The sequence below is a fragment of the Telmatherina bonti genome, assembly GCF_933228915.1.
Source record: "Telmatherina bonti genome assembly, chromosome: 1".
In the NCBI taxonomy this organism is placed as follows: Eukaryota; Metazoa; Chordata; class Actinopteri; order Atheriniformes; family Telmatherinidae; genus Telmatherina; species Telmatherina bonti.
In genome coordinates this window covers 26,212,645-26,236,668 of record NC_136619.1, presented here as the reverse complement: position 1 = coordinate 26,236,668, position 24,024 = coordinate 26,212,645, and the positions used below count along the sequence as shown (strand labels likewise).

The 24,024-nt window shown below is 39.9% G+C and overlaps 2 protein-coding genes across 4 annotated transcripts in view; both read right to left on the bottom strand.

The window, feature by feature from the left end:
* Window positions 1–316: 316 nt before the first annotated feature.
* Window positions 317–20,815, bottom strand: trim66 (tripartite motif containing 66; the record flags this gene model as incomplete). Its single annotated transcript, XM_079263988.1, has 18 exons — window positions 317–553; window positions 684–836; window positions 2,032–2,106; window positions 2,222–2,339; window positions 2,458–3,353; window positions 4,203–4,389; window positions 4,481–4,562; window positions 4,659–4,788; window positions 5,738–5,944; window positions 7,705–8,498; window positions 8,816–8,933; window positions 9,678–9,824; window positions 10,091–10,205; window positions 10,388–10,504; window positions 10,833–10,962; window positions 13,780–13,987; window positions 14,759–14,803; window positions 20,744–20,815. 18 exons carry the CDS (start codon window positions 20,813–20,815, stop codon window positions 317–319), a joined length of 3,831 nt encoding a protein of 1,276 aa, XP_079120114.1.
* Window positions 20,816–21,069: 254 nt separating this feature from the next.
* The window catches only part of dennd2b (DENN domain containing 2B), a 61,581-nt gene continuing 58,626 nt past the window's right edge, over window positions 21,070–24,024 (bottom strand). For all 3 annotated transcript variants that reach the window (XM_079240017.1, XM_079240019.1, XM_079240018.1), the window contains 3 exons: window positions 22,884–23,123; window positions 22,536–22,622; window positions 21,070–21,543 (listed from right to left, as the gene is read on the bottom strand). In XM_079240017.1, coding sequence (XP_079096143.1) covers window positions 21,509–21,543; window positions 22,536–22,622; window positions 22,884–23,123 — 362 coding nt within the window. In that variant the 3' untranslated portion in view covers window positions 21,070–21,508. The remainder of the gene's footprint in view (window positions 21,544–22,535; window positions 22,623–22,883; window positions 23,124–24,024) is intronic.

The window sequence follows — 24,024 nt, the reverse complement described above, 5'->3', positions numbered from 1 at the left end:
ACTATGTAGCATACAATACATTTGCTGTGACCTAAACTAATTTTTACACTTTCTGCTCCTTTAATCAGCTGCCTGCTGGAATAATAATCACATCTACATCTGTTAGTAAACTAGATGTGTTTAGCTGCCATCAGATGGCAGCATAGTCATGTTTCTGTAAACCGCATGAGAGCTACTATATGTCAAGGTAACAGATCAACAACACAATTGTCATCTCACAGGCTTCTAAATGACAACGGTGTAACCTCCCACCCCCACCCCTTCTTCCCATAAAAAAAACAAGTTGACAGCCACAGTGCTGTACAGTCATATCTGATTAGAAGTGGTGTCGTCTTGACTTGATCGACTGTCTCCTCTTCCTCTTCCTGTGACACTGCTCCCTCCTCTCTGGCCAAGGGAAACCACTTTCAGCTGTCCTGTAGGCCTCATCATACTCATCGCTGTCAGAGTCCACCTCAGCCACTGGGAAAACTCTGTCTGGGAATACTTCTTTCAGCTTGGAGGCAAAGAAAGCCTCGAGGCTGCGGCCTGCTTGGGCCACCTCGGAGTCGGGCTGCATGCAGAAAGAAAGATTGTCATTACAGTCTGCAGCTGGTACTGGCTGATGATAAAGTATGTCAATTCAAACTAGGACTGGCTATGATCATGAGACAAAGATACTGACATTCATTTATTTAACTTACATAATTGAACTTTGCGCAGTTTCTGAACATGAGATAGACATCAGCCACAAACTGATCTGGTGAGCTGTAATGCCTCGGATTCCCCTTACTGAGTCTGGCTCGGATCACAGACAGATCCATCGGCCTCTTGATGATCTGGTAGTAATGGCGGGCCTGCAGAGCAAAGCAGTGACACTTCAGACTTTTACACTATCTACATCGGCTCATTTAATTCATTCAGGCTTCATTACCTCAAAGCATTTTTAAACCACACAAAATCTCCACTGACAAGAAATGCCTCTAATAAGTTAGTACAAGTTAGTTTATTTCATTACTTAAATAAAGAATATAACACAAAAAATCTCATTTTCAATTAAAATTATATCTTCAAACTAGATACAGCATACCATCCCTTTAAAAAAACAATATGTTCATGTACAGAAAGTAAATATTAATTTAAAAGATGTCTTTGAATAAATTGGGGTTAGAATATTATAAATTTCTAATAATAACAAGATACAACTAGATTTAAAGTCTAAATATAATGCCACTAAATTTGTTAAAGTACAAAAAACAAAATCAATGCAAAAAAATGAAGCAAAAAAGGAGCAAATGAGAAGGTGAGTAGATATGAGTGCCTAAAATACTTTTTAAAAAGCAGCTTACACTTTCTGCTCCTTTAATTAGGAGCTATGTAATAGTGTATTCCACTTGTCGTGGTATTGGGCTGCATTATGCACTATGTGTGTGGTGACTTGTGGCCGTTCCTCCTGAATACTGGCGTGCTTGCGTCATCAACTACGCTTGATTGTTGCCAGTATTGGGACGGATGTGTCCGAGGTAAGTCGGTTCTAGTTAGCACTCTATGTACAGGAATAATTTTCCACGGTCTTAGTCTTTTCATTTCCTCACAGTTTCATGTAAACCAAATGCATGTTAACTGTGCCTGACCAGCACTCTGTATCCTATGCAGTATTGGGACGGAGGCGTCTGAGAATAAATGACCGATGCAGGCGAGACCAGACCACTGTTTCAGCACCTTTGTTAAACACATCGCAGAGTACTGTCATCAAGAGAGAGCTGAACCAGCCAGTACCAGGGCTGGCATGGTTACACTGTATTGTAGTGTATGGATGGTAGCCTTACACTACAATACAGGAAATCTTCCACGAGGGAAACATTTAGGCCCCTAAACATTGGCAAATAAGGCAACACTTGAAGTGTTTTATTTAAAAGAAATTAAATGAAAAAAAAAACATCCCTATTGTGTTACTTAATGTAAAATGAAAATAAAAAGCATGATAATGCAAAAAAAAAAAAATCAATGTGAATCTATTAGAACAGAACTCAGATCATGATGATCACTCACTAGTGGACTGACAGGCTCATGGAAGGGAGCGCTTAGGATGTTGCTGAGGATCAGAAGAGTGAGTCTCTCACATTTCTGAAAATATCAAACAAAAATGTTAGAAATTCAAAGGCAAAAAAAACCCCATACAAGCCAGTCTCTGGCTAGACATTGTCACAGTCAATGGAATACAGCTGATACATTGACCTACCCTCTGGTCATATGCTGACAGCCCATTTGTGTGTATTCCAGCTGTTCTCTCGTTCTCACAGTTGTACTTGACCTCTGGCTGCACAACGTCTCTGCACAAGCTACACACCCAGTCACCTCTGAACAGGATCACAAACAGCATCAGATTAGTCATTAGAGCTTTGAATAAACTGTTTCTTAGGAAGTTTGAGATGCTGAATTAACACATTTTAGACTACAGAAGAAGAAGAAGCTTACGAGGGGAAGCTCAGCAGAGGTGGGATATGGCAAGACAGGTGGAAGACTTTAGGACAGCGGTCACAGCACAGCAGTTCCCCTCCAATCAGACATACAGCACAGAAGTCCTCACTCTCCATTTCAGCAGCTTCCTCCTCAAACTGGACCTCCTCTGTGTCTCTCTGACAAACAGGGTTTGCGATCAGAAGTGGCCTCTGACCAGGACCAACAGGACCAACATGGGACTCCTCCTCCAGGTCAGAGCGTAGTGGCTGCGGGTCATCTGTGGTAAGCTCAGCTTCAGATTCGACATCCAGCTCAGACTCCACAGAGCCCTGGGAGTCCAGAGGCTGATCGGATACGGCATCTGAATCAGTCTCAGCCTGAAAAGTGGGATCATATTCAGGCTGGGTGTCAGACTCTGTCTGAGCATCACCTGACTCTGTATACACATCCAGCTCTTGGCCATCTTCTGATCCTCTTCCTCCATCTGACTCTGGATCTGCTTCAAATTCCAGACTTGGCTCAGAATCCCCACACAGCCTCCCCTCTACTGCAGCCGCTGAATTCCTCTCGGCCACACCGTCAAGTTCAGCCTCAGATGAAGATGGCGCATTTGGCTCAGAGTCAGGTGATGCATCTGAGTCTAGATGTGGGTCTGGATCAATTGGGGAAATAACAGCATCCTCGGAGTCTGAGTCCAGATCAAGTGCGGGGTAATTCTGTGGTACATAAAGTGAGTCGGTGGGAAGCAGAGTGGATGTTTGGTGAGACCTAAGTCTCCTTCTGTTTGTGAGGCTGTCAAAATCACAGTTCGTCAACAGTTTGATAGAGTGACTACGAGTCTGTCGCTCTGCATATGGTGGCGCTGTGAGTGAGCGAGTGGTTCTTCTGGTGTCAGGGCCTCCTGCTTTCTCCTGGGTCTACGAGAGGAGAGGAGAGGAGAGGAGAGGAGAGGAGAGGAGAGGAGACCCCAGATATAAAACACAGTTAAATACTGTTTTGGCCTCCTTGCATCAACTCACAGAAGATTTTAAATAGATTTTAAGACCTCACTAATTACTTTTAAAGCTCTTCTTGTCCTCCATACTGTGTTATTTTATCCGACCTTTTAGTACTATACAAGCCTGTGTGTAAACTGAAAACATCTGGTAAAAGAAAATCCTAGTTGTTCCAGACGTGGGATGAAAGACCAGACAAGAAGCACCTTGTGGACAAAACTACCAGATGAAATCAATACAGTAGAGTCAGTAACTTATTTTTTAACCATCTTATCTATAAATCCAGGTGACTGACTGAAAAATGTGTTTTATCTGTGATTATCTAGATTTTTTTAATTAATATTAATATCCTGTTACTTGCAGAATGACAGTACAACAATACGATCAATAAAGGAGAACTCCTGAACATGTTTGTTTCAAATAGCAACAAGAAAACAACAACATGCATAGCAGCAACACAGAACTACACACTTCAGATCATCACACCTAATTTGCAAGCTGAACAGCTTAATGTGTCGTTGACAGTTAGATGAGATGATCTATACTTCTCTAATAGCTGTGAGTACAAAATTTCCAGCACAGCTAATTAGCTTAGTTAGAATTAGAAAACAAAATATTAGACTGAGTCTATTTAAAGGTTAAACAATGATGTAATAATAGTCATTAAAACAGAACCGGTCATTTTTTATTTAACCATCTGAAGACTTGGGTGTTTTTTTTTTTTTTTTTTCATGTCTGTAACTACATAAAAGCAATCGAACATACCTCAGGTGTTACATCATGCCTGGCTTTCTGCTGGGGGATATTTTCACCATGGTCCATCCCGCTGGCAGGCAAAGGGTCACTCTGTCGTCGTCCATGGGGTGGGAGCTGCGACACGAGGATTTTAAGGCGCTCTAAGCAAACTACTGGAACCCTGGATCTGCCTGAGTCCTTCTGAATGTCTTCATTACTTTAGAGGGAAGAAGAGAATTAGAAATGACAACCAGACTTTGTTCTCACAGTTTGCCAGTGGACATAAGGCAGACTGACAGATCGCTCACCTGTTAAAGCTGTTTCTTGTGACTATGTGTTTCTCCTTAGTTCCATCGTCAACCTCTCCTCCCATAACTGTGGAAGGATTGTCTTAATAAATAAAAAGACAAAGATGTTCATGTATTCAGCTTTTATATATTGTTCATTTTTGAGATAAGGAATCAATATAATGGCAAATCTCAGTACCTGGCTCCATCTTATATGACAGCAGAGGAGAGAGGCGTCCACTGGATGGGGCCATGTCAGATAAGCTTTCCTTAACAACACAAAGCACTCCATCTGAGGCTCTCCTCTGTCTAGGATCCGTAACGTCATACTACCAACAGCATAAACACATCATGTTAAACCAAGACACTTCTTTAATAAGAAAAACAGTTATTATGTATTCAACATCACAATAAAGCATTTATTCCAAAATATAATAAAAACAGGCATTCTGTTTTTAAAAAACAGAATGCCTGTTCGTAGACTGGTGTTTAATGAACATACACCATGGTTCTAACACATCAAGGAAATGTGAAATAGTCCATGTATAAAAAAATTTCTGGCTTTAATTCCCCATTCACAAAGAAAAAAGATAATTTCTGTTGTTTTAAGCGTCACAATTAATTCATTCTTAAAGAAATCCATAATTAAATCACAATTCGGTTTCAAAAGGTTTTCAAATATCCCCCATCACCTACACCTAGCTTTCCATTCCTAATATGCTCTTAGTTAAAAAAATAAAATCTTAGCTTTAAAACAGCTTTAAATAGCCGTCAAACTGATGGGATTGTAGTCTGAGCCTTCAACAGATAAAGTTAACAGATTATATGTTTTCTGCCAGCATCTAAAACTGACTTATTTAAAGCTGAAGTTGGGCAAACAGAGATATCACGTTTTTTTTCTCATCTCTCACCCACTAAACTATTGATGTGATGGTGCATTGCCAGCTGTGACTGAAGTGGTCATAAGCATCTTGCCTCAGCCAGGGTGATGGGCGGGCTTAATGCTCTGCTAAAATGATTTGGGGTTTTTGTTTTTAACACCCAACTATCATATTTTACCATACCACTTAATTATTTGATGCAAAGAACCATTATCTTGTTTTCAGGCTGTCTTCTTGTCAGTTCTACAGTAATATGTACATTACTGCAGAATTGTATCTAACAAGTTTGTCTTTGATAGAACTCTGACGTGAAAAGTGAACATCCCAGCTGTGACCAATTTTCTCTAAACAGTCTCAGTTCATTCCCATCTGTGATTATATTCTGATGTGACCTTACCTCCTTTGAAGCCTCTGTGTTTTGGCTGTTATTGCATCCTATAGGCCTTTCTGTGCAGGGGCTGGTGGATGGAGCTGCCAGCTCTGTCGGGATGCTCCGAGAGCGTCTTTTCCTCCTTGAAACCGCTGAATTAGGGCTGAGCTTGCTGCTCTGCACATCAGATACACACTCATGGGCTGTGGCAGACACCTCCAGCGATGTGGATCTCTGTCAGAAACATAAACACAAACCAGAGCAGGGTTTCAAACTGCATCAAATACAAATACAAAGGTGCACCTGTTTATTCCATTAACAATTGAAAGGAGATGGAAAAGAAGTGGGATGTGTGAGGTGGACGGGTGAATTAAACCATTGCTCACTCTGTTTATTAAAAATTCTAAACAATCCTTACAAACATGCAGCATATATTAATCTTATTGTAGGAGCAATGAAAGGTTTTGCTACCACACCAATTATCAAATGCAAATTCAGCATCGGGGTTCATGGTGGCCCTTTCATTAAGCCAGACCTGCAAACAAGTGTATTTTGTTCACCTACGCAGTTAAAATAATATACAAATCTTCCATAAGCACTCTGGATGTGTCTTCAGCTAATGCAGAGAGGAGGACTGAAGAATTATTTCACACTAGCTTTTTTTTTTTTTAAACCAACACCAGCTTCCCTTTTTTGTTTCACCATCATACATATTCAGGCCAGCTTGCACTAAGCACACGCTCCTAAGTATCATGCGATTAAAACACTTACCTGATCTGTGCCCCTGGGAGGAAACACAGGATTCAGACTGTAGAGGAAAATAGACTCTAATCCCTCTCTCTGGAATGATGAGGAGCAGGAATTTATCTCGGTACAAACCGGGGCTAGAATCAAACTGGCAGCTCCCACTATTCCCTTAGTGGCTCATTAATGACAGGTTAAGTACATAAATGAAGGTGCCCAAGTGGCTTTATATCATTTTCAAATGCAGTGACTTGAAAATGTAAAAATAACACGTCTTTGTGCTTGTAATCATCCATCTTGAGAATTTCTTAGAGAGGTGATTATGCAGCTGCTTCAACCTCTGGCATCAACTGTGATTATGATGAAGGATCTGCTATGAATTGCTCAGCTTTAATTGTCAGAGTGGCTCTTTGTTTTCCCATCATCCTTTGATTATGAAAGCAGTAGCAGGTTTCTTTCACACCATCTGTTTTCAGGCAAGCTTTTGGTTTTTGGAAGTCAACATTCTGGCTTTAGAAGAAAAGAGTTCCTTTTAGTTTCAGTCATTAATGAGTATCTTTTAAAACTAAACACCAACTTCAAATGTAATATTTTTCTATGACCCTTTCCACATGGCAACTTTTTGTATCTTATTTTAACATGGCTTAAATGTGACTGCGTAAAGCAATTGTAAAGACACATGTGAAAGAGTGTCTGAACATCTGTGTTTTCAGAGGAAATGGTTTGAGTGATAAGTAGTGGCTTTTGAGAGGTGTGTATAAACAGCTTTGTGTGGTTTACCATATCATGAGCTGCAAGTTTGGTCAATAACTCATTTCAGCCCATAGAAACTGCAGAAACCATGTGTGAAACAAAAAACTGAGGACCAAAAAAAATTCCAGCACACATTTTGCTTTGATCAACTGGCTGCTGAAACATTAAAGGAGTTTTTGAAGCTCTGTAGCCTTTACTCCTAAACATTATAAAGTTATTTCAAGGTAGAGATTTGTAGTTAGCAAACTGACATGTTGGATGAATTCTGACTAAACATCTCCTTGGTAGTGAAGTCCTTTGTAGGTTCGGTAGAGTGCGCCGTGTTTATGTTTACTGTTTGCTATCAGGGTTAAGAATCAACTCTTGCCGTGAATTTTTTTTTTTTTGCTTATATGACTGGTGCATGTTTGGGACTTTTTTGTGGTTTGTCTGTTTTATATTTTTCCTTGTTCTATTATTTATTGTAGGTTCTTTTGTTGTAGATTTTATTATCTTACCTTGCCATTTCTGTGGTTTCTGGGTTTCAGTGCAGGTGTGGTTGTCTGCTGCTCTGCTGCGAAAGAAGCTTGTAGCTGCTGCGGCATCTGGTGTTGGAGAGGACTCTGTTGCTCTTCTCGGCTGTCCGCCACTGATGGTTTTCTGCAAGTGTTCTCCGTTCGGCATCTCACCTCCCAGCTCTCTTCAGTCATCACATCTCTGGTCATCACTGTGTGCCTCAGTTCCTGATGCATGGCCGCACTACCCGACAACTTCCCCTTACACTGGTCGAGGCTGGAGCGGTCTGCACTGAGCTGGGTCTGGCTGTCTGGAAGTATTTCTCTCTGGCGTTGTTGACAGGAGAGGTAGGCTACGGACTGTGAGTGGGGAAGGGGGTCAGCATCTTGTGGTTGTGCTGCAGATCCCCGGTTGCAGTTAAGCTGCATGGTCCCTACGACTGGGACAGGAGATGTAGGACGAGGACATTGCAAGGTGCCTTCTGTGTCCCAGCACCTCTGGAGTTGCTGGTTCTGGTGCCGGGAGGCTGAGACAAGACCTGGTTGAGTGCAGCTGGAGTTATAAAGTGTGGTGTCAATCTGGCTTTTGTCCAGACTGGTCAGATCTGACTGAGAGGGAATGCCATGCAGGCAACACATCTGGGGTTCACAGCAGGCCTGGTACCCACAGCCTGACTCTCGACCTCTGTGAAACATGGCTGGTAAAGACAAGCAGGTGATGGGCTGAGGCCTCATAATAGTGGAACAAGCCAAGCCTGAAGGAAAAGTACAGTTCCCACCCTCAACAGTCAACTGGCCTGCAGAGAAAGAGAGAACAGTAAGAGCTCTGTTAAAAAACAACACATCACATGTGATAAATAGAAATACCACTGATAACTTAGCACATACTCATGCATATGTGCTAAAAGAACTTTTATAGTTCATTTGACTGACATCAGACTGACATCAGCTAAACACATCTCCAAAAACATCAGACAGCTCATTTAGATATAACAACCTTTCGTTTAGATTCTTATGCACAGTTTACAGAGAACTCAATCCCACACACAGTATTATGAAAAGAAATTAAGCGTACAATACTTTACAACAGACATCATAGTTTTATTCAGTCTACCTAGAGAAGAAATCTGCTTTGTCCAGTAACTTGCATCCCAGTTGAATTTGATCTTAACAGGACTCCAAGAGTCTGAGAGGAAAGACGCCTCGAGCAGCTGCTGCATCTGGAGTGAAATCTACAGGAAGAACATTGCACACTTATGAAAACAACAACAGGAAAACAGGTTGGTTAAATTACACTGCCTTTATCATTTTCAATAAAATAAAATGAAGTTTCAAGTTAAGTGTGTGCTCATGTGATACATCCACATAATTTGAATTGAAGTAAAAAAGATTATGCAAATGATCTAGTATGAACTTCAACATAACCAAGTCAAACCTGAGGAACCCTGTTTATAAGTTAACGGGTGTACCCAAATGTTTTATTGGGTCGGGTATCTCGAGACGATTGTGGACACCAGGACTATTATCAAACCTGATACAAATCAATACACACTCACCCTACAGTACATCTTACACATATAACACGCCTATTTGCAAACCCCAGCTGATTAATATCTTTATCTATCAAACTCCAAGCTCCATGTAACACAGGTTCTGTAGGATTTGAGTCTGAGCTAAACTAAAACCGCTGATGCAACTTCAGCAGTTTTTCTTAGACTTACTGTAACACAGATCCGTCGTACAGATGGAGGACATTCCAACAGAGCAGCAATCTCTATGACCTTAGATCTTTATAAGCGTAACCACACCACTACTCAAATAAAGGCAAAACAGGGATTTACTGTTTTTAAGATGATAAAAAAAAAGACATCATGCTTGTCCTGTTTCCCCAAAGAAATAAATTATTAGTGCCCTCACAGAAGTGAGTGTGCATGTTTGTATATAATAAGACAGTGGACGTCTGCTGGCGGTCTCACCAGAGCCCTGCTGAAGAGCACCGGACCTCTGCAGTGGCGGGTTGTGGCCCAGGTGATGAACTTCTGAATGTGGTCCAGCTGGCCACATAGCTCTATTACCCCTTGCAGCTGGTCCTCCAAACGCTGCTGAAAGTCCTCTGAAATCTTCTGCAGAAAAAAATCAAGAAATGTGTGTGAAGTCGTATGTGTTTACTGGCAAACAGAAAGCAATGTGGATGGATGGCGGTCTCATCAACAACATTTCTGTTTTAATAGATGCAGCACCTGAGCTGTTTCTTTAAGTGACTAGGACAAATTAGTTTTGTTTGCTTGCTTTCAGGGCAGAGTTTCATTACAGCAGTTATGGATTCTCTGCATGAACTCTCACAGCTGGCTGGATGATAAGAAGTAAGAAATAAAGACAGAGTAATTACCTCCAGTTGCTCTATTAATAGGTTGGCTCGTTTGTTAAGCTCGTTCATCATAATCATCTTTGCCATTTTAATCTGGTTTTCTGCCTTCCTGTGTGCAATCTTTATTCCATGCAGTCTATGCAGACAGAAAGGAAGGGAAAAGATTTCAGTCCATCTAAAACACTCAGGAAAGCAACATTTCATGTATTCATTTATTCATCAACACGACATGTTCTATGCTATTTGATTAATGACTATTTGTGACAGAAGTCGTGCTACTGGAACTATGATCATGACTCTGCCAGAGCTGAAACCAACCTGTCTTCTATCTGTTTAGCATTGCTCTCCACTGCAGACCTCCGCTCGTCCACTTGCACCATCAGGCTCTCAAACAGCCATTGCTGATCCTGCAGGGCCTTCCCAATCTGCATCACCCTAAATGCATGAGAGATCACAGTATGAACCATGCAGACAGTTCAATAACTTACTCTTTGGGCAGGAAGAACACCAGAATTAAATTTGTTTTCCCTGAGGACAAGACATTATGCAGGCGACCTTTGAGACAGCTACTGCACAGTATCGTCACAGAAAACAAGAGGGTATGAATACCTAATGAAAGTTTGCCTGGCCAAGGGTAGTGTATGCAGATACACAAGATAAAAGTGACAGGATAGTTAAAGAGCGCTTCAATTTAGAGGTGTTTAACCTGTGGTTAGCCCTTCTCTGCAGTGTCCTTGTGCAGCGTGTTTTTTTTAGGACTGACCTGTGGTTTTTGTGGGAGGACAGGTGACAGCTGCTGCAGCACAGAAGGTCACATGACTCACAAAAAAGCTCCAAGGGCTCCTGTCTGTGAGAGTGGCACATGAGGAGGGAACAAGGATACGACCCTGGGCCTGAAAGACATACAGAGGGAGGAAGGCGAGAGAGCGCACCGACCATGAGCAAAAACGGCAGGCAGTTCACACCAAGAGGGAGAGCAGGACAGGCAATGTGTGCTGTTTGCACAGGAATCCATAATGCCTTGCAGCATTGTATCACGGTCTGTTGGTCATATTGCTAAAACATTCATTGATATCACTGTTTAAACTTTTTGTCCTATTCAGTGGCCAGATTTTAAGTTCAAATTTCAAAAGATCATATTTTGCTCACATTGACTTCTGAGGCTCATTGCAGTTTTGAGGATAAACGCATGCATGCCTTTTGTTAAAAACGATTTAAAATTGTAAAGTTTATTCTCATTGCGCATTGCAGCAGAAACTATTGTTAGCTTTTTCTCTGTGGTCTTCATTTTTTATCACTTCATGAATTCCCTGTTTGCTCTAACTGGACAGTCAGTGTGGTAAAACAAATGTGGTGATGTGGCTTATTTATTGTCATACTCTGAAACCACATACACTAAAGGCTAAAGTATTCTGTGCCACCAAATGCGACCTAGTGATTAAACACTCACAAAATGCCTGCTTTACTGTGCAAAAAGATTATTTTAGCACCTTTATACAATACAAATTGGAAAGCAGAACATATACCGGTATTGTTTTTTTTGCCTCCCAGTGAGTGACGCACATCCAAATCTACTTTCCTCCATTCACAACACATCCATCATGAGCACTTAAGAGACCAGAAATGTACTCTACAACATTAGTACAGGCTACTATGCATTTTTAAATGGGTTGGAGCACTGTGTATTAGCTATACTGTGTTTAGGTGAGTCTGAGTTATTTCATTTGAGTTAGAAATATCCGCAAACTGGAATTCCTACTGTATGAACAACAGATTTGTTGTTCACCTCTACCATAGAGGTTATGGTGGTGGTAGTTTTCTTGTTTGGCTGTTTGTCAGCAGGTTTAGTGTAAAGGATATGGATGAATTTGTAAGGACCTTCATCCAGTTGTTTTTTTTTTAAGCCATGGTGGAGTTATGCAGTTCAGAACACCTTCAGAACTTCATGAGTGACAATATGACAAGTGACAATAAGGACCTCATGTAATAATGGTTGTTTCAGTAACCCATTCTCAAAGATAAAAATGGAGAATTCTGTGTGAGAGTAGTCTGTTGCAGTTGTAGTTTTCCTTTCGGTTTTTCCCGCCGAAGGGGTGTCCATAGCGAATCCTCAGCTTCCAACCACCGACTCAGTATGGGAGTCCCATTCACACAGTTGTACTTTACACATGTTTTAGGCCGGATGCCCTTTCTGACGCAACCCTCTGCCTTTATCCAGGCTTGAGATCGCCCCTTAGAGAGTCTATATTCTAAAGATGAATTCTTAAATTCCATTCATTCATTCATTTCCTAACCACTAAATCCAATTAAGGGTTGCGGGGAAGTTGGAGCCAACCCCAGCAGTCTTTGGGCAAAAGGCAGGGTACACCCTGCACAGCTCGCCAGTCGATCGCAGGACCACACAGAGACAAACAACCACTCACGCTCACACTCACTCCTATGGGCAATTTAGCTAATTTAGCAAAGTAACCTAACATGCATGTCTTTGCATGGTGGAAGGAAGCCAGAGTACCTGGAGAGAATCCACGCATACACAGGGAGAACATGCAAACTCCACACAAAAAGACCACTGTCCAAACCTTGCTCCAGCCAAAGATTGAACCAGCGACCTTCTTGCTTACATATATTAGATACTGTATTTGGGTTTCAGCTGTGTTTCACTGCAATTTCACAGTTTTTTTAACATGACGCTTTTTTTTTACATGTTCACAACACAAAATGAACAGTTCTTATGTTTACAGTACAGTATAATAAACTTTTACATAGTGCTACAGTTGAATTAGTAGGTGACTTAAAATCAGTAAGGACAATCTATATGGTCTACCTCTGCACTGCGATACAAAATTTCACACCTGTGGTAAATAGGTTGAGCAGAAGGAAATTGAGGTTACAGTTGGACTTGAATCACAATAAAATAGATAAACATTCTCACAGTGGAAGCATTTAAAGTGTCATCTTTGGCACACATACACTTAAAAGGCTTTATCATTTTTCTCATGCATTTCTAAATAGGTCAACGAGCTGATTTTTTGGCCCAAAGAATGTCTGTCTAACAATAACTGGATTAGGTCAAATGGTACAGCCCTGCTGCTCTTTGCTGGCCAGCTCACCTCAACCAAGCCCATCCTGCCTGCAGATCATTACAGATGTCTGTGGTAGAGAGCTAAGCATCACCCCGGGTGCATCAGCCTGATCTGACTGACCACATCCTGTCTGTCAGCGCAGTCACACAGCTTTTCTCACAAGTACACAAACCAAACAGTATTATCTTGTATCACAATTAAAATGCAAAGGAACATCTCATTATGATATGATAACTTGTGCTGGGTAGGGCAAAATACAAGGAATACAGCTGCTGGGTATACTTGAGGGGCTTTAAATAGCAACACGCTAATATTAGAAAAATGAAATCATCCAAGCAACTTCAGAAACTGGGGCATGTGTTAAAGATAGGTGTAAGAAAACACGTGGATCTCCAGGAACTATTATCAACCACTGACACTATCATGTATTATTCATTGCAATGGCTCCTACTGGATTACTGGAATGTTTTAGGAATAACAAACAAAGTAGAAAGGCCTCCAAATGACAGATAGTACAGCCTAACTAATAATTTGTCACATGAGCCAGAGAAGTGGAGGAAGTATGTGCATTCATTTATATCTTTCATGTAAATAAAAATCAATATCTTTCATTTATAAATATCTTGCCTTGTCCAGAAGAAGGCACGGAGCTAGAGCCTCTCTGGTGCAGGTCAGGGCACTGGATGGCACTCTGTTGCTGGTACGAGTCTGCATACTGAGAAGCAGCAGGGGCTCTCTGATGCTGGTGCACATCAGTACACTGGTAACACAACCACTTGTTGCACAGCGTACACAGACTCTGTGCAAGTGTTGGCTCTGTGCACTCTGTGCAGATCTAAAAGAAAGAAAAAAAAACTCTTCTGTTTAAAATATACAGTGAAGGCAATCACACACACAGCAGTAGGTGATAAAAAGATGAGGAGGCAGATGTTTAAAAAAAAAAAAGTGTCGCTGCTTTACTTTTGGGCTAAATCACACTTCAAAGAGTTGTTATAATATCATCATGCTTTCAGACTTTCTGTGGATTATTGCTGAGCTTATTTAGGGGAAGAACCGAATCCAAGCACACTCGTTGTGGATTAATAATATCAACATTGATTACATTTCCTTGACAAAACTCTCAAAAAATACAATACACATTTTAAAAATGCTGATTTGGAAAGTACCATTAAAAACATTCAATGACCCTTTTATCCTCTTAAGTTCACATCATGTTCTATTGAGCTAAAAAGAAAAAAGGAGCTAAATAAAAGAGCATTAAAGCTGTTGGCAGAGAAACATGGAAGGCTGATGCACAGGGAAGCTGTTTTTACTTTAATAATCTGCCCCTGTGGAAATATTCATGATTTGAGGTGAAGCTTTTCTATCAGTTTAATAGCAACACACATCACCTGGGACCAAATCCACTTAAAAACCCTGTGTCCTATCCAAAACATTACTTTTGAGGTAAGAAGATAGCAAAGCAAGTATATAGACCACAGTGGTTTTACCCAGAAAGACTAGCAGCGCATATGTGAAAACTGCTGCACAAATCAAAGCAATCTGAGCTGCATCGGAAAAGAAAGTTTAATTGAAGCCAGGAAAAGATGCAAAAGAGACATCTTACCTTGTCCATTTCAGTGCATTGAGAGATGACGTGCTGCCTGCTTATCTGGAGGGAGCAGAGAGGAGAAAAAGCAGCCTGATACCTCAGCAGCAAAAGCACTGAGGCTTCTACCTAAAGCAGGAAGCAATGCGCACCAAAAGGTGGCCCCAGAGGAGACGGCTTACATGACAGCCTCGCTGTGCTCTCTCCTCCTCCAGTTCATCCAAGTGTAGGACCCCTTACTGCAGAGGAGGAGAGGAGTGTCATGTTCAGATTCATTCTCTACTATCTGGGGCTGCCACCAAAGACGAGGGAAAATCTAATCCTTTTTTTTTTTTCTTAAATAAGCCTGTGCATAATAATTGGGAATTAGGGAGATAACATAATTATTTTTTGTAGGGCAAAATATCCCCGGAAGCACTCTCCAAAATGGAGGAGAAAGGAAGACCTACAATGTGAAAGGGAGTGTGAAAGAGTAAGAAATGCACTTTTAGTTTCATTAGAGCAGGCAGTGTGAGGCAGGATGAGGTGATGCGCGGCTCCGCTTGTGTCAGGCTATGTTGGGCTGGGCTAAGATGGGTAAGCTCTGGCCTTCTTCCCTTTGTCAGCATGAGGAGGGGACAGATCCCAGAGGAGCTACACTTCTTAACGTAGAACACCAAAACCGGGTCAGGCTTGGATAAGCTCCAGATGGGACTAGGACACGCTCTTGTAACTCCTTAAAACTGTGAAATCAGTTATTGTTTCAACAAGACAACACAGCACAACACCATAGCTGCGGTAGCAAGAAAAAAAGAAAAAAAGTTCACTGTTGACTCAGAGTGAAAGCGTAGACTCAGAAAGGGGATATTCATAACCCTGTGAATGTGTACAGCATCTGTCAGAGTTTCATGATAATATATGAGCTGAAAACGGAGCGGGGTAATGTTAACGCTAATCAAAACTTAGCAAAGAAACCACAAACATACAGTCCAGAATTAAACCAATGTGACATCTGACTTATGAGCAAGTCTGCCTAACAACAACCCCAACAGCCTGACCTACAAATCCGACAACTTTCTCATCCTTGGATGCTTTAGTGGGGAGCTCAGAGGAATCCCATTCCCCATTGTGCACTCAAAGACCCAATTTGAAACACAATTAGTCAGTTGTAGTGCACCCTGCTCAGCTCTGTGGTATTTTCAACCTGTACATTTTCTTCCTCTGCACCTTCACAGCATTTATCTTTCACACTGAAACCTCCCGCCAGCTTCCCCGCTCTGTTAAGCTGGCACCAGATACGCCTGTCATCTCGAGAGACATGACAATAATAGAAACCTGAGCTGCGATCTCTCCCTTGAAAGCACCCTCTTCTTAACATCTATTAACACTGAGGTGATGAGGTCACAGAGAAGGCAGGATTATCTCTAACCATTCTGAAGATAATGTGTCTTTTAGCTTCGTCTCCATTAAACCAACTTAGTTATCATCAACAGGAGAGATACATCACTTTTTTATGTATCCGAAACCAAAAAAGTCTTTAAAATATTCTGTCATGCTGTAAAATCAGAGACCAGTCATGTTGAATTTTGTCTGGATTAACATGTCAGCTTCAGCTGCATTTGAAACAAAAAATGTTTTCTTTTCTCTCATTATGAAGTCTCCAGGACATCGTAAAGATTCTTGCTGAATTTTGTGGTAGTTGAGCTACGTGTGAAAATGATGTTTATTCATTCACTGGTTAAGCCTGATGAATGCTGGTTTTTTATCTACTTAGAATAAGTCTGTGCCATCAGGAGAGAAAATAAAAAATCTATGACAACCAATATTCTGGTAGTCAGCTCATTATACAGACATAAAATGTTTCTGAACTTTACCAACAGAAGTCCATTAAGTTGGCACTTGTGACACAGAATAGATTTCTGGCCACGAGGAGGTAGAAATGCACAAAGAGGAACATATGGATAAAACTACTGGGACTGAAGGAAGCCAGTCAGGAAGTACCTTCAAGTGCACTACAACCAAGTGCCACAATGTGCTGAATCAGAAAGCTTTTCAAACCTATTTTTTAAATAAATATACAACAAAGTCATTATATATCTATGGTTTTTTTTTCGTTTTTTTTAGAACTCTTGTAAACTTTGTTATTATTAATAAACTGTGATCTTGAATCCTATCCACATTGTTTCAGTTTATAAACAGACTGCTGTGCTCACTTGCTGAGGAGATATTAGACAAAATATTTTACCAAAATAAGTTCTTTTTTTTCCACAAGTCGACAAAACATATTTATGCACTTTTTTTTTATCGTTAATTCAACTAAAAAAAAACCCTTATGAAATGACCTGTTTTATTGCTGCATGAATTGCACTTTTAGAAATGAAATATTACATGTGCAATACATAAAAAAGTTGTTTTCCCCCTTATATTATGACTAGAGAGAGTAGAGTTACCTCCCCATGTGCATGCTGCTTCATTCAAAATATGCACTGCAGAATTTACCGACCATCTGAAGATTTAAATGAGACAGAAATCCGAAGCACCACTCCCAATTTTTGGATGTTTATCTGCAGTTTCTTTATTTTTTCCTTTTTTGATTCTTTACACAGCCTATTTTATTAGAAAAGTAGACTCTGCTGCAGTGTGCAGCAGTAAGCTGTACTGTGTGTTTGTCAATGTCTTTAACATATTTGGTCTTTCACTGGATGCTTATTTGTTGCAAAAACTCCTGTTCGAACAAATACAAATCCAAGCCCTCTGTATGCTTGCTGTGACTTTGAAAGAAAAAGCTTAGGCTTCCCGATGCCAAGCGCTCTTATTAGGTCCAAAACTTCCATCCTGCAACATAACAAAATACTACTGAAGGTAATGTTGACACGTGCTTTTCTCAAAACCTAGTTCTTGCTTTATTTTTTGACACTTTAAATTACCGATTGTACCAATTTAATACACCTGGAAGATCAGAACTCAGAGTTGAAACTAATGCAACGTGATCACTTTCAGTTGCATGCAAAAATAAATAATTAAATAAATGAACAAACAAACTGTAGCATCAACTTGCTGATCATGCTAACTATTAAAAAAAAACCAAAAAACATAAAAACATAAAAACATGCTAGAATTTCTTTATGGGGCATTCCAGCTGATTTTTCCTACTGGGAATGATGCACTTCTTATCTCTGAGTTTAAATGGAATTCACCGTCAGGACCCATTACTCTCTTTTTAAGGCACAAGAAAATGCAAACTTGTAAGATTGAAAAGCTAAACCAGTGGGTGACATCATGGTGGCTGTATCCAAGTAACTATAAAACTGTTATCTAAAATGACCTTTTACTCAAAATCCCCACAACTGGTCCATGTTATTGTAATTGAACATTTAACATTTATTATGAGTGATTACTGTGTGTGATTCCACATGGAACACATGATGGTCAGTGTAAATGCAGCCATCTGCAGCATTAATTTAAGGTTCATTTGTGTTTCTTTCAACCAATAATTACTAAGAATATAAGTGTAGCTTTTCCTGAACTGTTGCTTTTCATTTTGAGGTGCACATGCAATCTTTTGACTTATTTAACATATAAATATAAATCTTTTAAATGCAGTTTGAGAGTTAAACCAAATGTAGCGTTTCATATGGCGGTGCTGCTATTGTAGAACTGAAAAAGCTGTCTTACCTATTTATTAACTTCAGACTCTAGTTAGTAGTATGCATTAATCTGTATTCTTTTTTAATGCACTGATTGGATGGAATTTTTATTTCATTGAACATTGAGAAAGATTATTCTGTGCAACATCCAGCTGCACAGCAAAAAGGATCAAACACTCTGTAGGGACACATTATTTAACATGCCATCTAATTTTAAACTCATCAAATAAAATCCATACAGGCAAAAAAAAACAAACAAAAAAAACATCCAAGCTGGCCTGCTTTTATATATATATATATATATATATATATATATATATATATATATATATATATATATATATATATAATTAAATTAAAATAAATCCCAAAAGAGAGAAAACAAAGAAGGAAAGAAAGAACTTTGATTTCCTAAAAGATACAAAAACAGCCTACTGATGATAATCTAATTATTTCAGCATCTACATTTCTGTATACAAAAGCAGACACATAACTGTGTTAAGTGTTAATTACATAAAAGAAATACACTAGAACATGTTTCTAAATTCAAGGAGAAACAAGCATTAAGTATGAATAAGTCACAGTAGTTTTGTAGATAACATTTAGTCTGAAGCTTTGGGAATTGGGGACTTCCAGTGATTCTCCATCTGGCATTTTACACGTTTGGCTACCTGTTCCATCCCTTCATGGATGTGTCACTTTGACAGCACTTTATTAAAGCCTCCTCGATTAATAACCAGCACGTCAGTCAAAAGGCAGGGCATCAGCCCCCGCATCCACAGCCTGCCTCTGCATCAGCAGCCTCACTTCCAGCGCATCACTGAGCCTGGTATTATTTTTTAGAAAGTGCGCATGAGATTCCGCCCCTATCATGGCATCACGCAGCCACAAAACACAACAGCACAGCCTACCAGCACAAAGTCAGCACGCGGATCATTTAGCGTATCCCGACCATCAAGAAACTGTATCTGTGTAGAAATTAATTCCACTCGTGAAGCGCACAGCTTCATGCAAAACATCCTGTCAGCCAAGCATGAGTGAATGTGCGCGTGCGAGGATGTCAGAGTGTTGTTGTCGGTCCACAAGAAAAGAGGCTGCCTGCCGAGAAACTCAAGCTCCTCTCCGCCTGTCAGTCATGCTGTTTAAGTGTGCATGTGTGTGTGTGTGCTTCAGCTAAGTGTCAGCACAAAGCGAGAGTTTTTCTGTTACCTTGACCCGAGAATCTCCCAAGTGTCGCTGCCCCCCATCGGATGTCGCTCTTTGGCCCGGACAAAATTTTACAGACTCAAAGTCTCGCAGTTAATCGTGAGATTTTCTCGTGCAATACTCCTGACGTCTCTCAAAGCTTTAGTGGGGCATTATTAACTTAATAAGAACACTTGGCTGGAGTGAGAGGTGAGACAGTGGGGGTTAAACAATATTTCCCTCATCTTCTTCTAATCACACACTTTATAAAGAACAGTAGAAAGAATGATCACTTTAAATTACTTTTTGGTAACTTCCTCATATTTGGGATGCAGTCATTGGAAGAATTCAAGTCTGGTAAAATAAAAATAAAAATAATCATAACAACACTATGCAAGGATTACACATCACAAATAAAAACTACACTGCAGTTTGTATTTGTGATAACTGAGCTGAATGGCTTGTATATTCTGATATTTTTAGATATTTCAAGTTTCAATATAAATACAGAGAAGGAATTTGTTTGAGCTGGGAGTGACGGAGGCCGTTTGTGTCAAAGTAGAAAATCTTTAAGACAGAACCGCTCCCCTATCTACAAGTCATCCTTTCAGCTCAAAGAGATTGATGGGACCTATTCACACTTTGCCTCAAGTGAAACTATAGTCAGTGGTCACTGACCAGATCACATGTGAGTCACAACCGTCAACTATAGCCAAGCCACTGGGTTGGCGATTCAGGGTGTGAGGGAAAAAATATAAACATTCATTCATCTCACACTCCATCTCACTGCTCAGTCTGCAGTATTGTGCTGGTTTTCTATTAATATGCTCTAGTGGATTTTGATGGATATGCATTTTTAAAGGTCTTCTTTTTTTTTTTTACTCCAGATGTATGTATCTATTTTTGGATCTTAAAAGCCTTTGTTTTGTTTTGTATGATTTCAGTCTTGTCTGTTATGATTGTTAATTCAGTGCTGCAGTGCAATTCAGTATTATCATTTGATTTATCTAAACCTCTGTTTGATATGTCAACATCAAACCTCACACAATTAGCACAGCTAAGGCTACAGTTATGGTATGAAGTATTTTTACCGAACAGTTAGTTGTGCAGCTTTATCATAAAACACATGATTGCTCTTAACTGCCATGAAGGATGCGGGCAGAGGGACAGTAACATGGCACCTGGCACCCACGGTGAGCCTCTCAGTAAGGAGAGCTAATAACAGCATGGCAGTGACAGCCACCGGAGTGATGTGCACGGACATAATTAGGTTACTGGCAGCATGTGGTAGCTGATGCTAGACTGCAACACCTTTTGGGATTTTACTATCCTCTAATGCAAAGCTTTGAGGAAAGTTGTCATGAAGATGTCAGTTTAAAAAGAATAAAATAATGTCATCTTGCAATATGTAAATTACATAATAAAAGGTGGTATCTGCTAACTTCAGGCGCTATATTTGTAAGACAACAAAAAAAAACAAACTAAAAATGAATAAAATGAGAAAAAAAAACCCACAGGCACTGAAAGCACTTAAATGGCTATATTTAATGACAGATGCCAAAGACTATGAAGAGTAAAACTATTTTGTCTTCATTATCTTGTTGCATGTAGAGTTTTCAAATACACTCCTTAAACAGAGGACACTGTTGTAAAATAATGTGGATTGAAAACATATAAACTGTACATCTACATCCATATCAACTCAGATATACTCATATAATCTGTTAACACAAACACACCTGGACATCAGTGGTTACTCTACAACACACTCGCTGTGTACCGTCCCACTATCCTCATGACATACCTCATTACATACTTTAAACATACACTGAAGGGTATCACAGCTTACAGTGAAATAATATGTACATATTTCAGTTTAAAAAAAATCAAGAACAAGATAAAAATCTGAGAGTCCTCTTGCAGGAGAAACTTGTAGGCCTTCAGTTTCCCCTTCCCCTCAGTTCTTTTTGTGAAGAAATTTCATTTTATTTCCTGGAAACAAGATGAAACAATCAAACATGTTAATCTCTGTAAAACACACAATGAAAACAAAATGTTAATTCTGTGAGGAGAACTTTTGTTAACCTGATGTTTTTTCCATTATTATTGGCATTATTATTCTATATAATAGTCCCTTGCTACACTGAAGAGTTTTAGGAGCACCCAGGTTAACACCAATAAAATGTGAGCCAAAGAAAACAAATCAGTAGAATATGTTGGCAAGCAGGCTTGAAGGGCATCCTTAAAGCTCAATGCAGCATCTCCTTGGGTCAATTTTGCTTACCTCTGATTATACACAAAAACAAACATTCAAAATGAGTCATGCACGTTTTTAAAACAAAGCTGCATGAAAATTAAATTGATAAACACCGTCCACACACTGCGCTGTTTTCCTGAATCTCCAGCATAAAATCTGGGAGTGCAGTTAGTTTGATGCTTAGAACCACACGGATGAAAAATATGCAAATATTAAATAAGCCAGAATTTATCTTTTAAGGCAGATTTATCCATCTGGACTCTGAATATTAGCTGATAAAATCTTAAAAGATCTTCTCCAGAAATGTTCAAAGACCCACAAAATACCCCGTTTTGAATTATGACTTTTAGTGTAACACTGTTTTATCTTCCAGAAGATAAAGACTACTTTGCTGAAAGGTTCATTCTCAGTGTGTGTGCGCGCTCTGTTGGATGTTTGTGTGTCCACATCACAGTGGAAAACAACCTGTTACAGCAAGGTATCGCCCCACAAACCCAGAGAGCAAACTGAAGTAAACACGATCAAAGCACTTTTTTGACTGTAATATAAACAAACTAGTGAACAAATTCAGAAAGTAACTTTATGATTTCTGTATTTTGGTAACAAGTAAAAATCAGAGTAAAACAACAAAGTTTCAGAAGGAAATTTTCAGACTTCTGTTTATGCAGCTCAGTCTTAAAACGGTTTACTTTCATGCATTGTTCAGCTGACCAGATAAATAACTCACCAAGGCCCTTTAGGAACTTGTTAACTCCACTCTGCTCTGTGTCTGGAAGCTCCTCCAGGTACTGATCCACCCTCTGCTCAAACAGCCCTGTCAACGCGACAACAGAGACAAAGAAAAACAGATCATGACATAACTGAATATTCCAGAAGTGACAAGCTCTTTGTTTGCCAGAAAGAATTCAGTGATGTATTGAGAAGTCATGGCGGTGAACACTTTCAGCCACTAGAGGTCAGTATAAGTGCAATATTTTCTTCTCAGGGATAAAGATCCTGAGACAAGTTCACAGCCCTTTCTTCAACAAGCTTTAAAGTAAGAGGGAATATTCATAATAAGCCAACAGCAGTCTACCTTTTGCCCGTGTTTTCCTCAGCTCCCGATCTTGAATGAAACCTGCAAACATCTGTGATTCCATGAAGACTCCCAGGAAACGACGGATGCTCTTTGATGCCACCGACTTGCGGAAAGCCTCTCTTTGGAAAACGCGCTCTCCGCGCTCATTCTGAGTAATGAATAGGGAGTAGTGTCCAATTGTCTCGAGGAAGAATCGGATGAAAGCCTCTGACACCAGGCTGTTCAAGGAGTTATATTCTGTAAACATGAGGGAAAAAAAGGGCTCAATCATTGCAAAAGGAACCATGATGATTTGATAAACAGACATGTTTTACTGTGCTCATTTTCACGGTTTTAAAAATCTAAAACATGTAAAACAATAAGGAAAAATACACAAAAATCGTGTTTATCTGTTTTTTTTCTGTCACTCTTATACTGATTTTGTCTACACATGTGAAATGTGAAGAACTAGAAACCAGAAAACCGGAGCAAGTTCACAAAGACACAGATCCAGATGTCCACATCCTGGTCATAATGTCAACTCTAAAGTTTGAGTTCAAGAAACATTTAAATACCCTGAACTGAAATTGCCTGAAGACAAAATCAGAACAACCAGTTATCACATGGACACTTCAGTATGACTTGAGGCCTTTCTTCATTCTCTGTAATCCTTTGATGAGGGGTGTTATTGTTAATTTGTCATAACTCTTCCATGTTGTGGTCTTTCAGCTTAATCTTTCCTTTCACCTGCCAGACTGAACTGAGGGCTGTACAATGTCTTAATTTGGATTTTATGCAAACAGGCTGGGATTGACATGCAGCAGATGTTATTTAACCATACACACACAGTAAGTCTGTAACATCAACATTTTAAAGTAATGTTCCATGTGGTCGCTTCATCTTCACAGTTCCTGTTCTGTGTTTTGTCATTTAGGTCATTTTAGAAATGACCATTTTTTCAATCACCTGGAAACCTTAACAAATCCTTGTTTCCATACCAGGAGTCAAACTCGGGCCACCTGGGGCCAAACCAGCAATCCTAACCACTAGACCATATGGAAATCTCTTATCACTTCACCACACAGACAGGAGTTTTTAGCCACAATTCAACAGTAAATTTCACAGGTGACAAAGGGTGCGGACACTTGCCTTGTTTTTA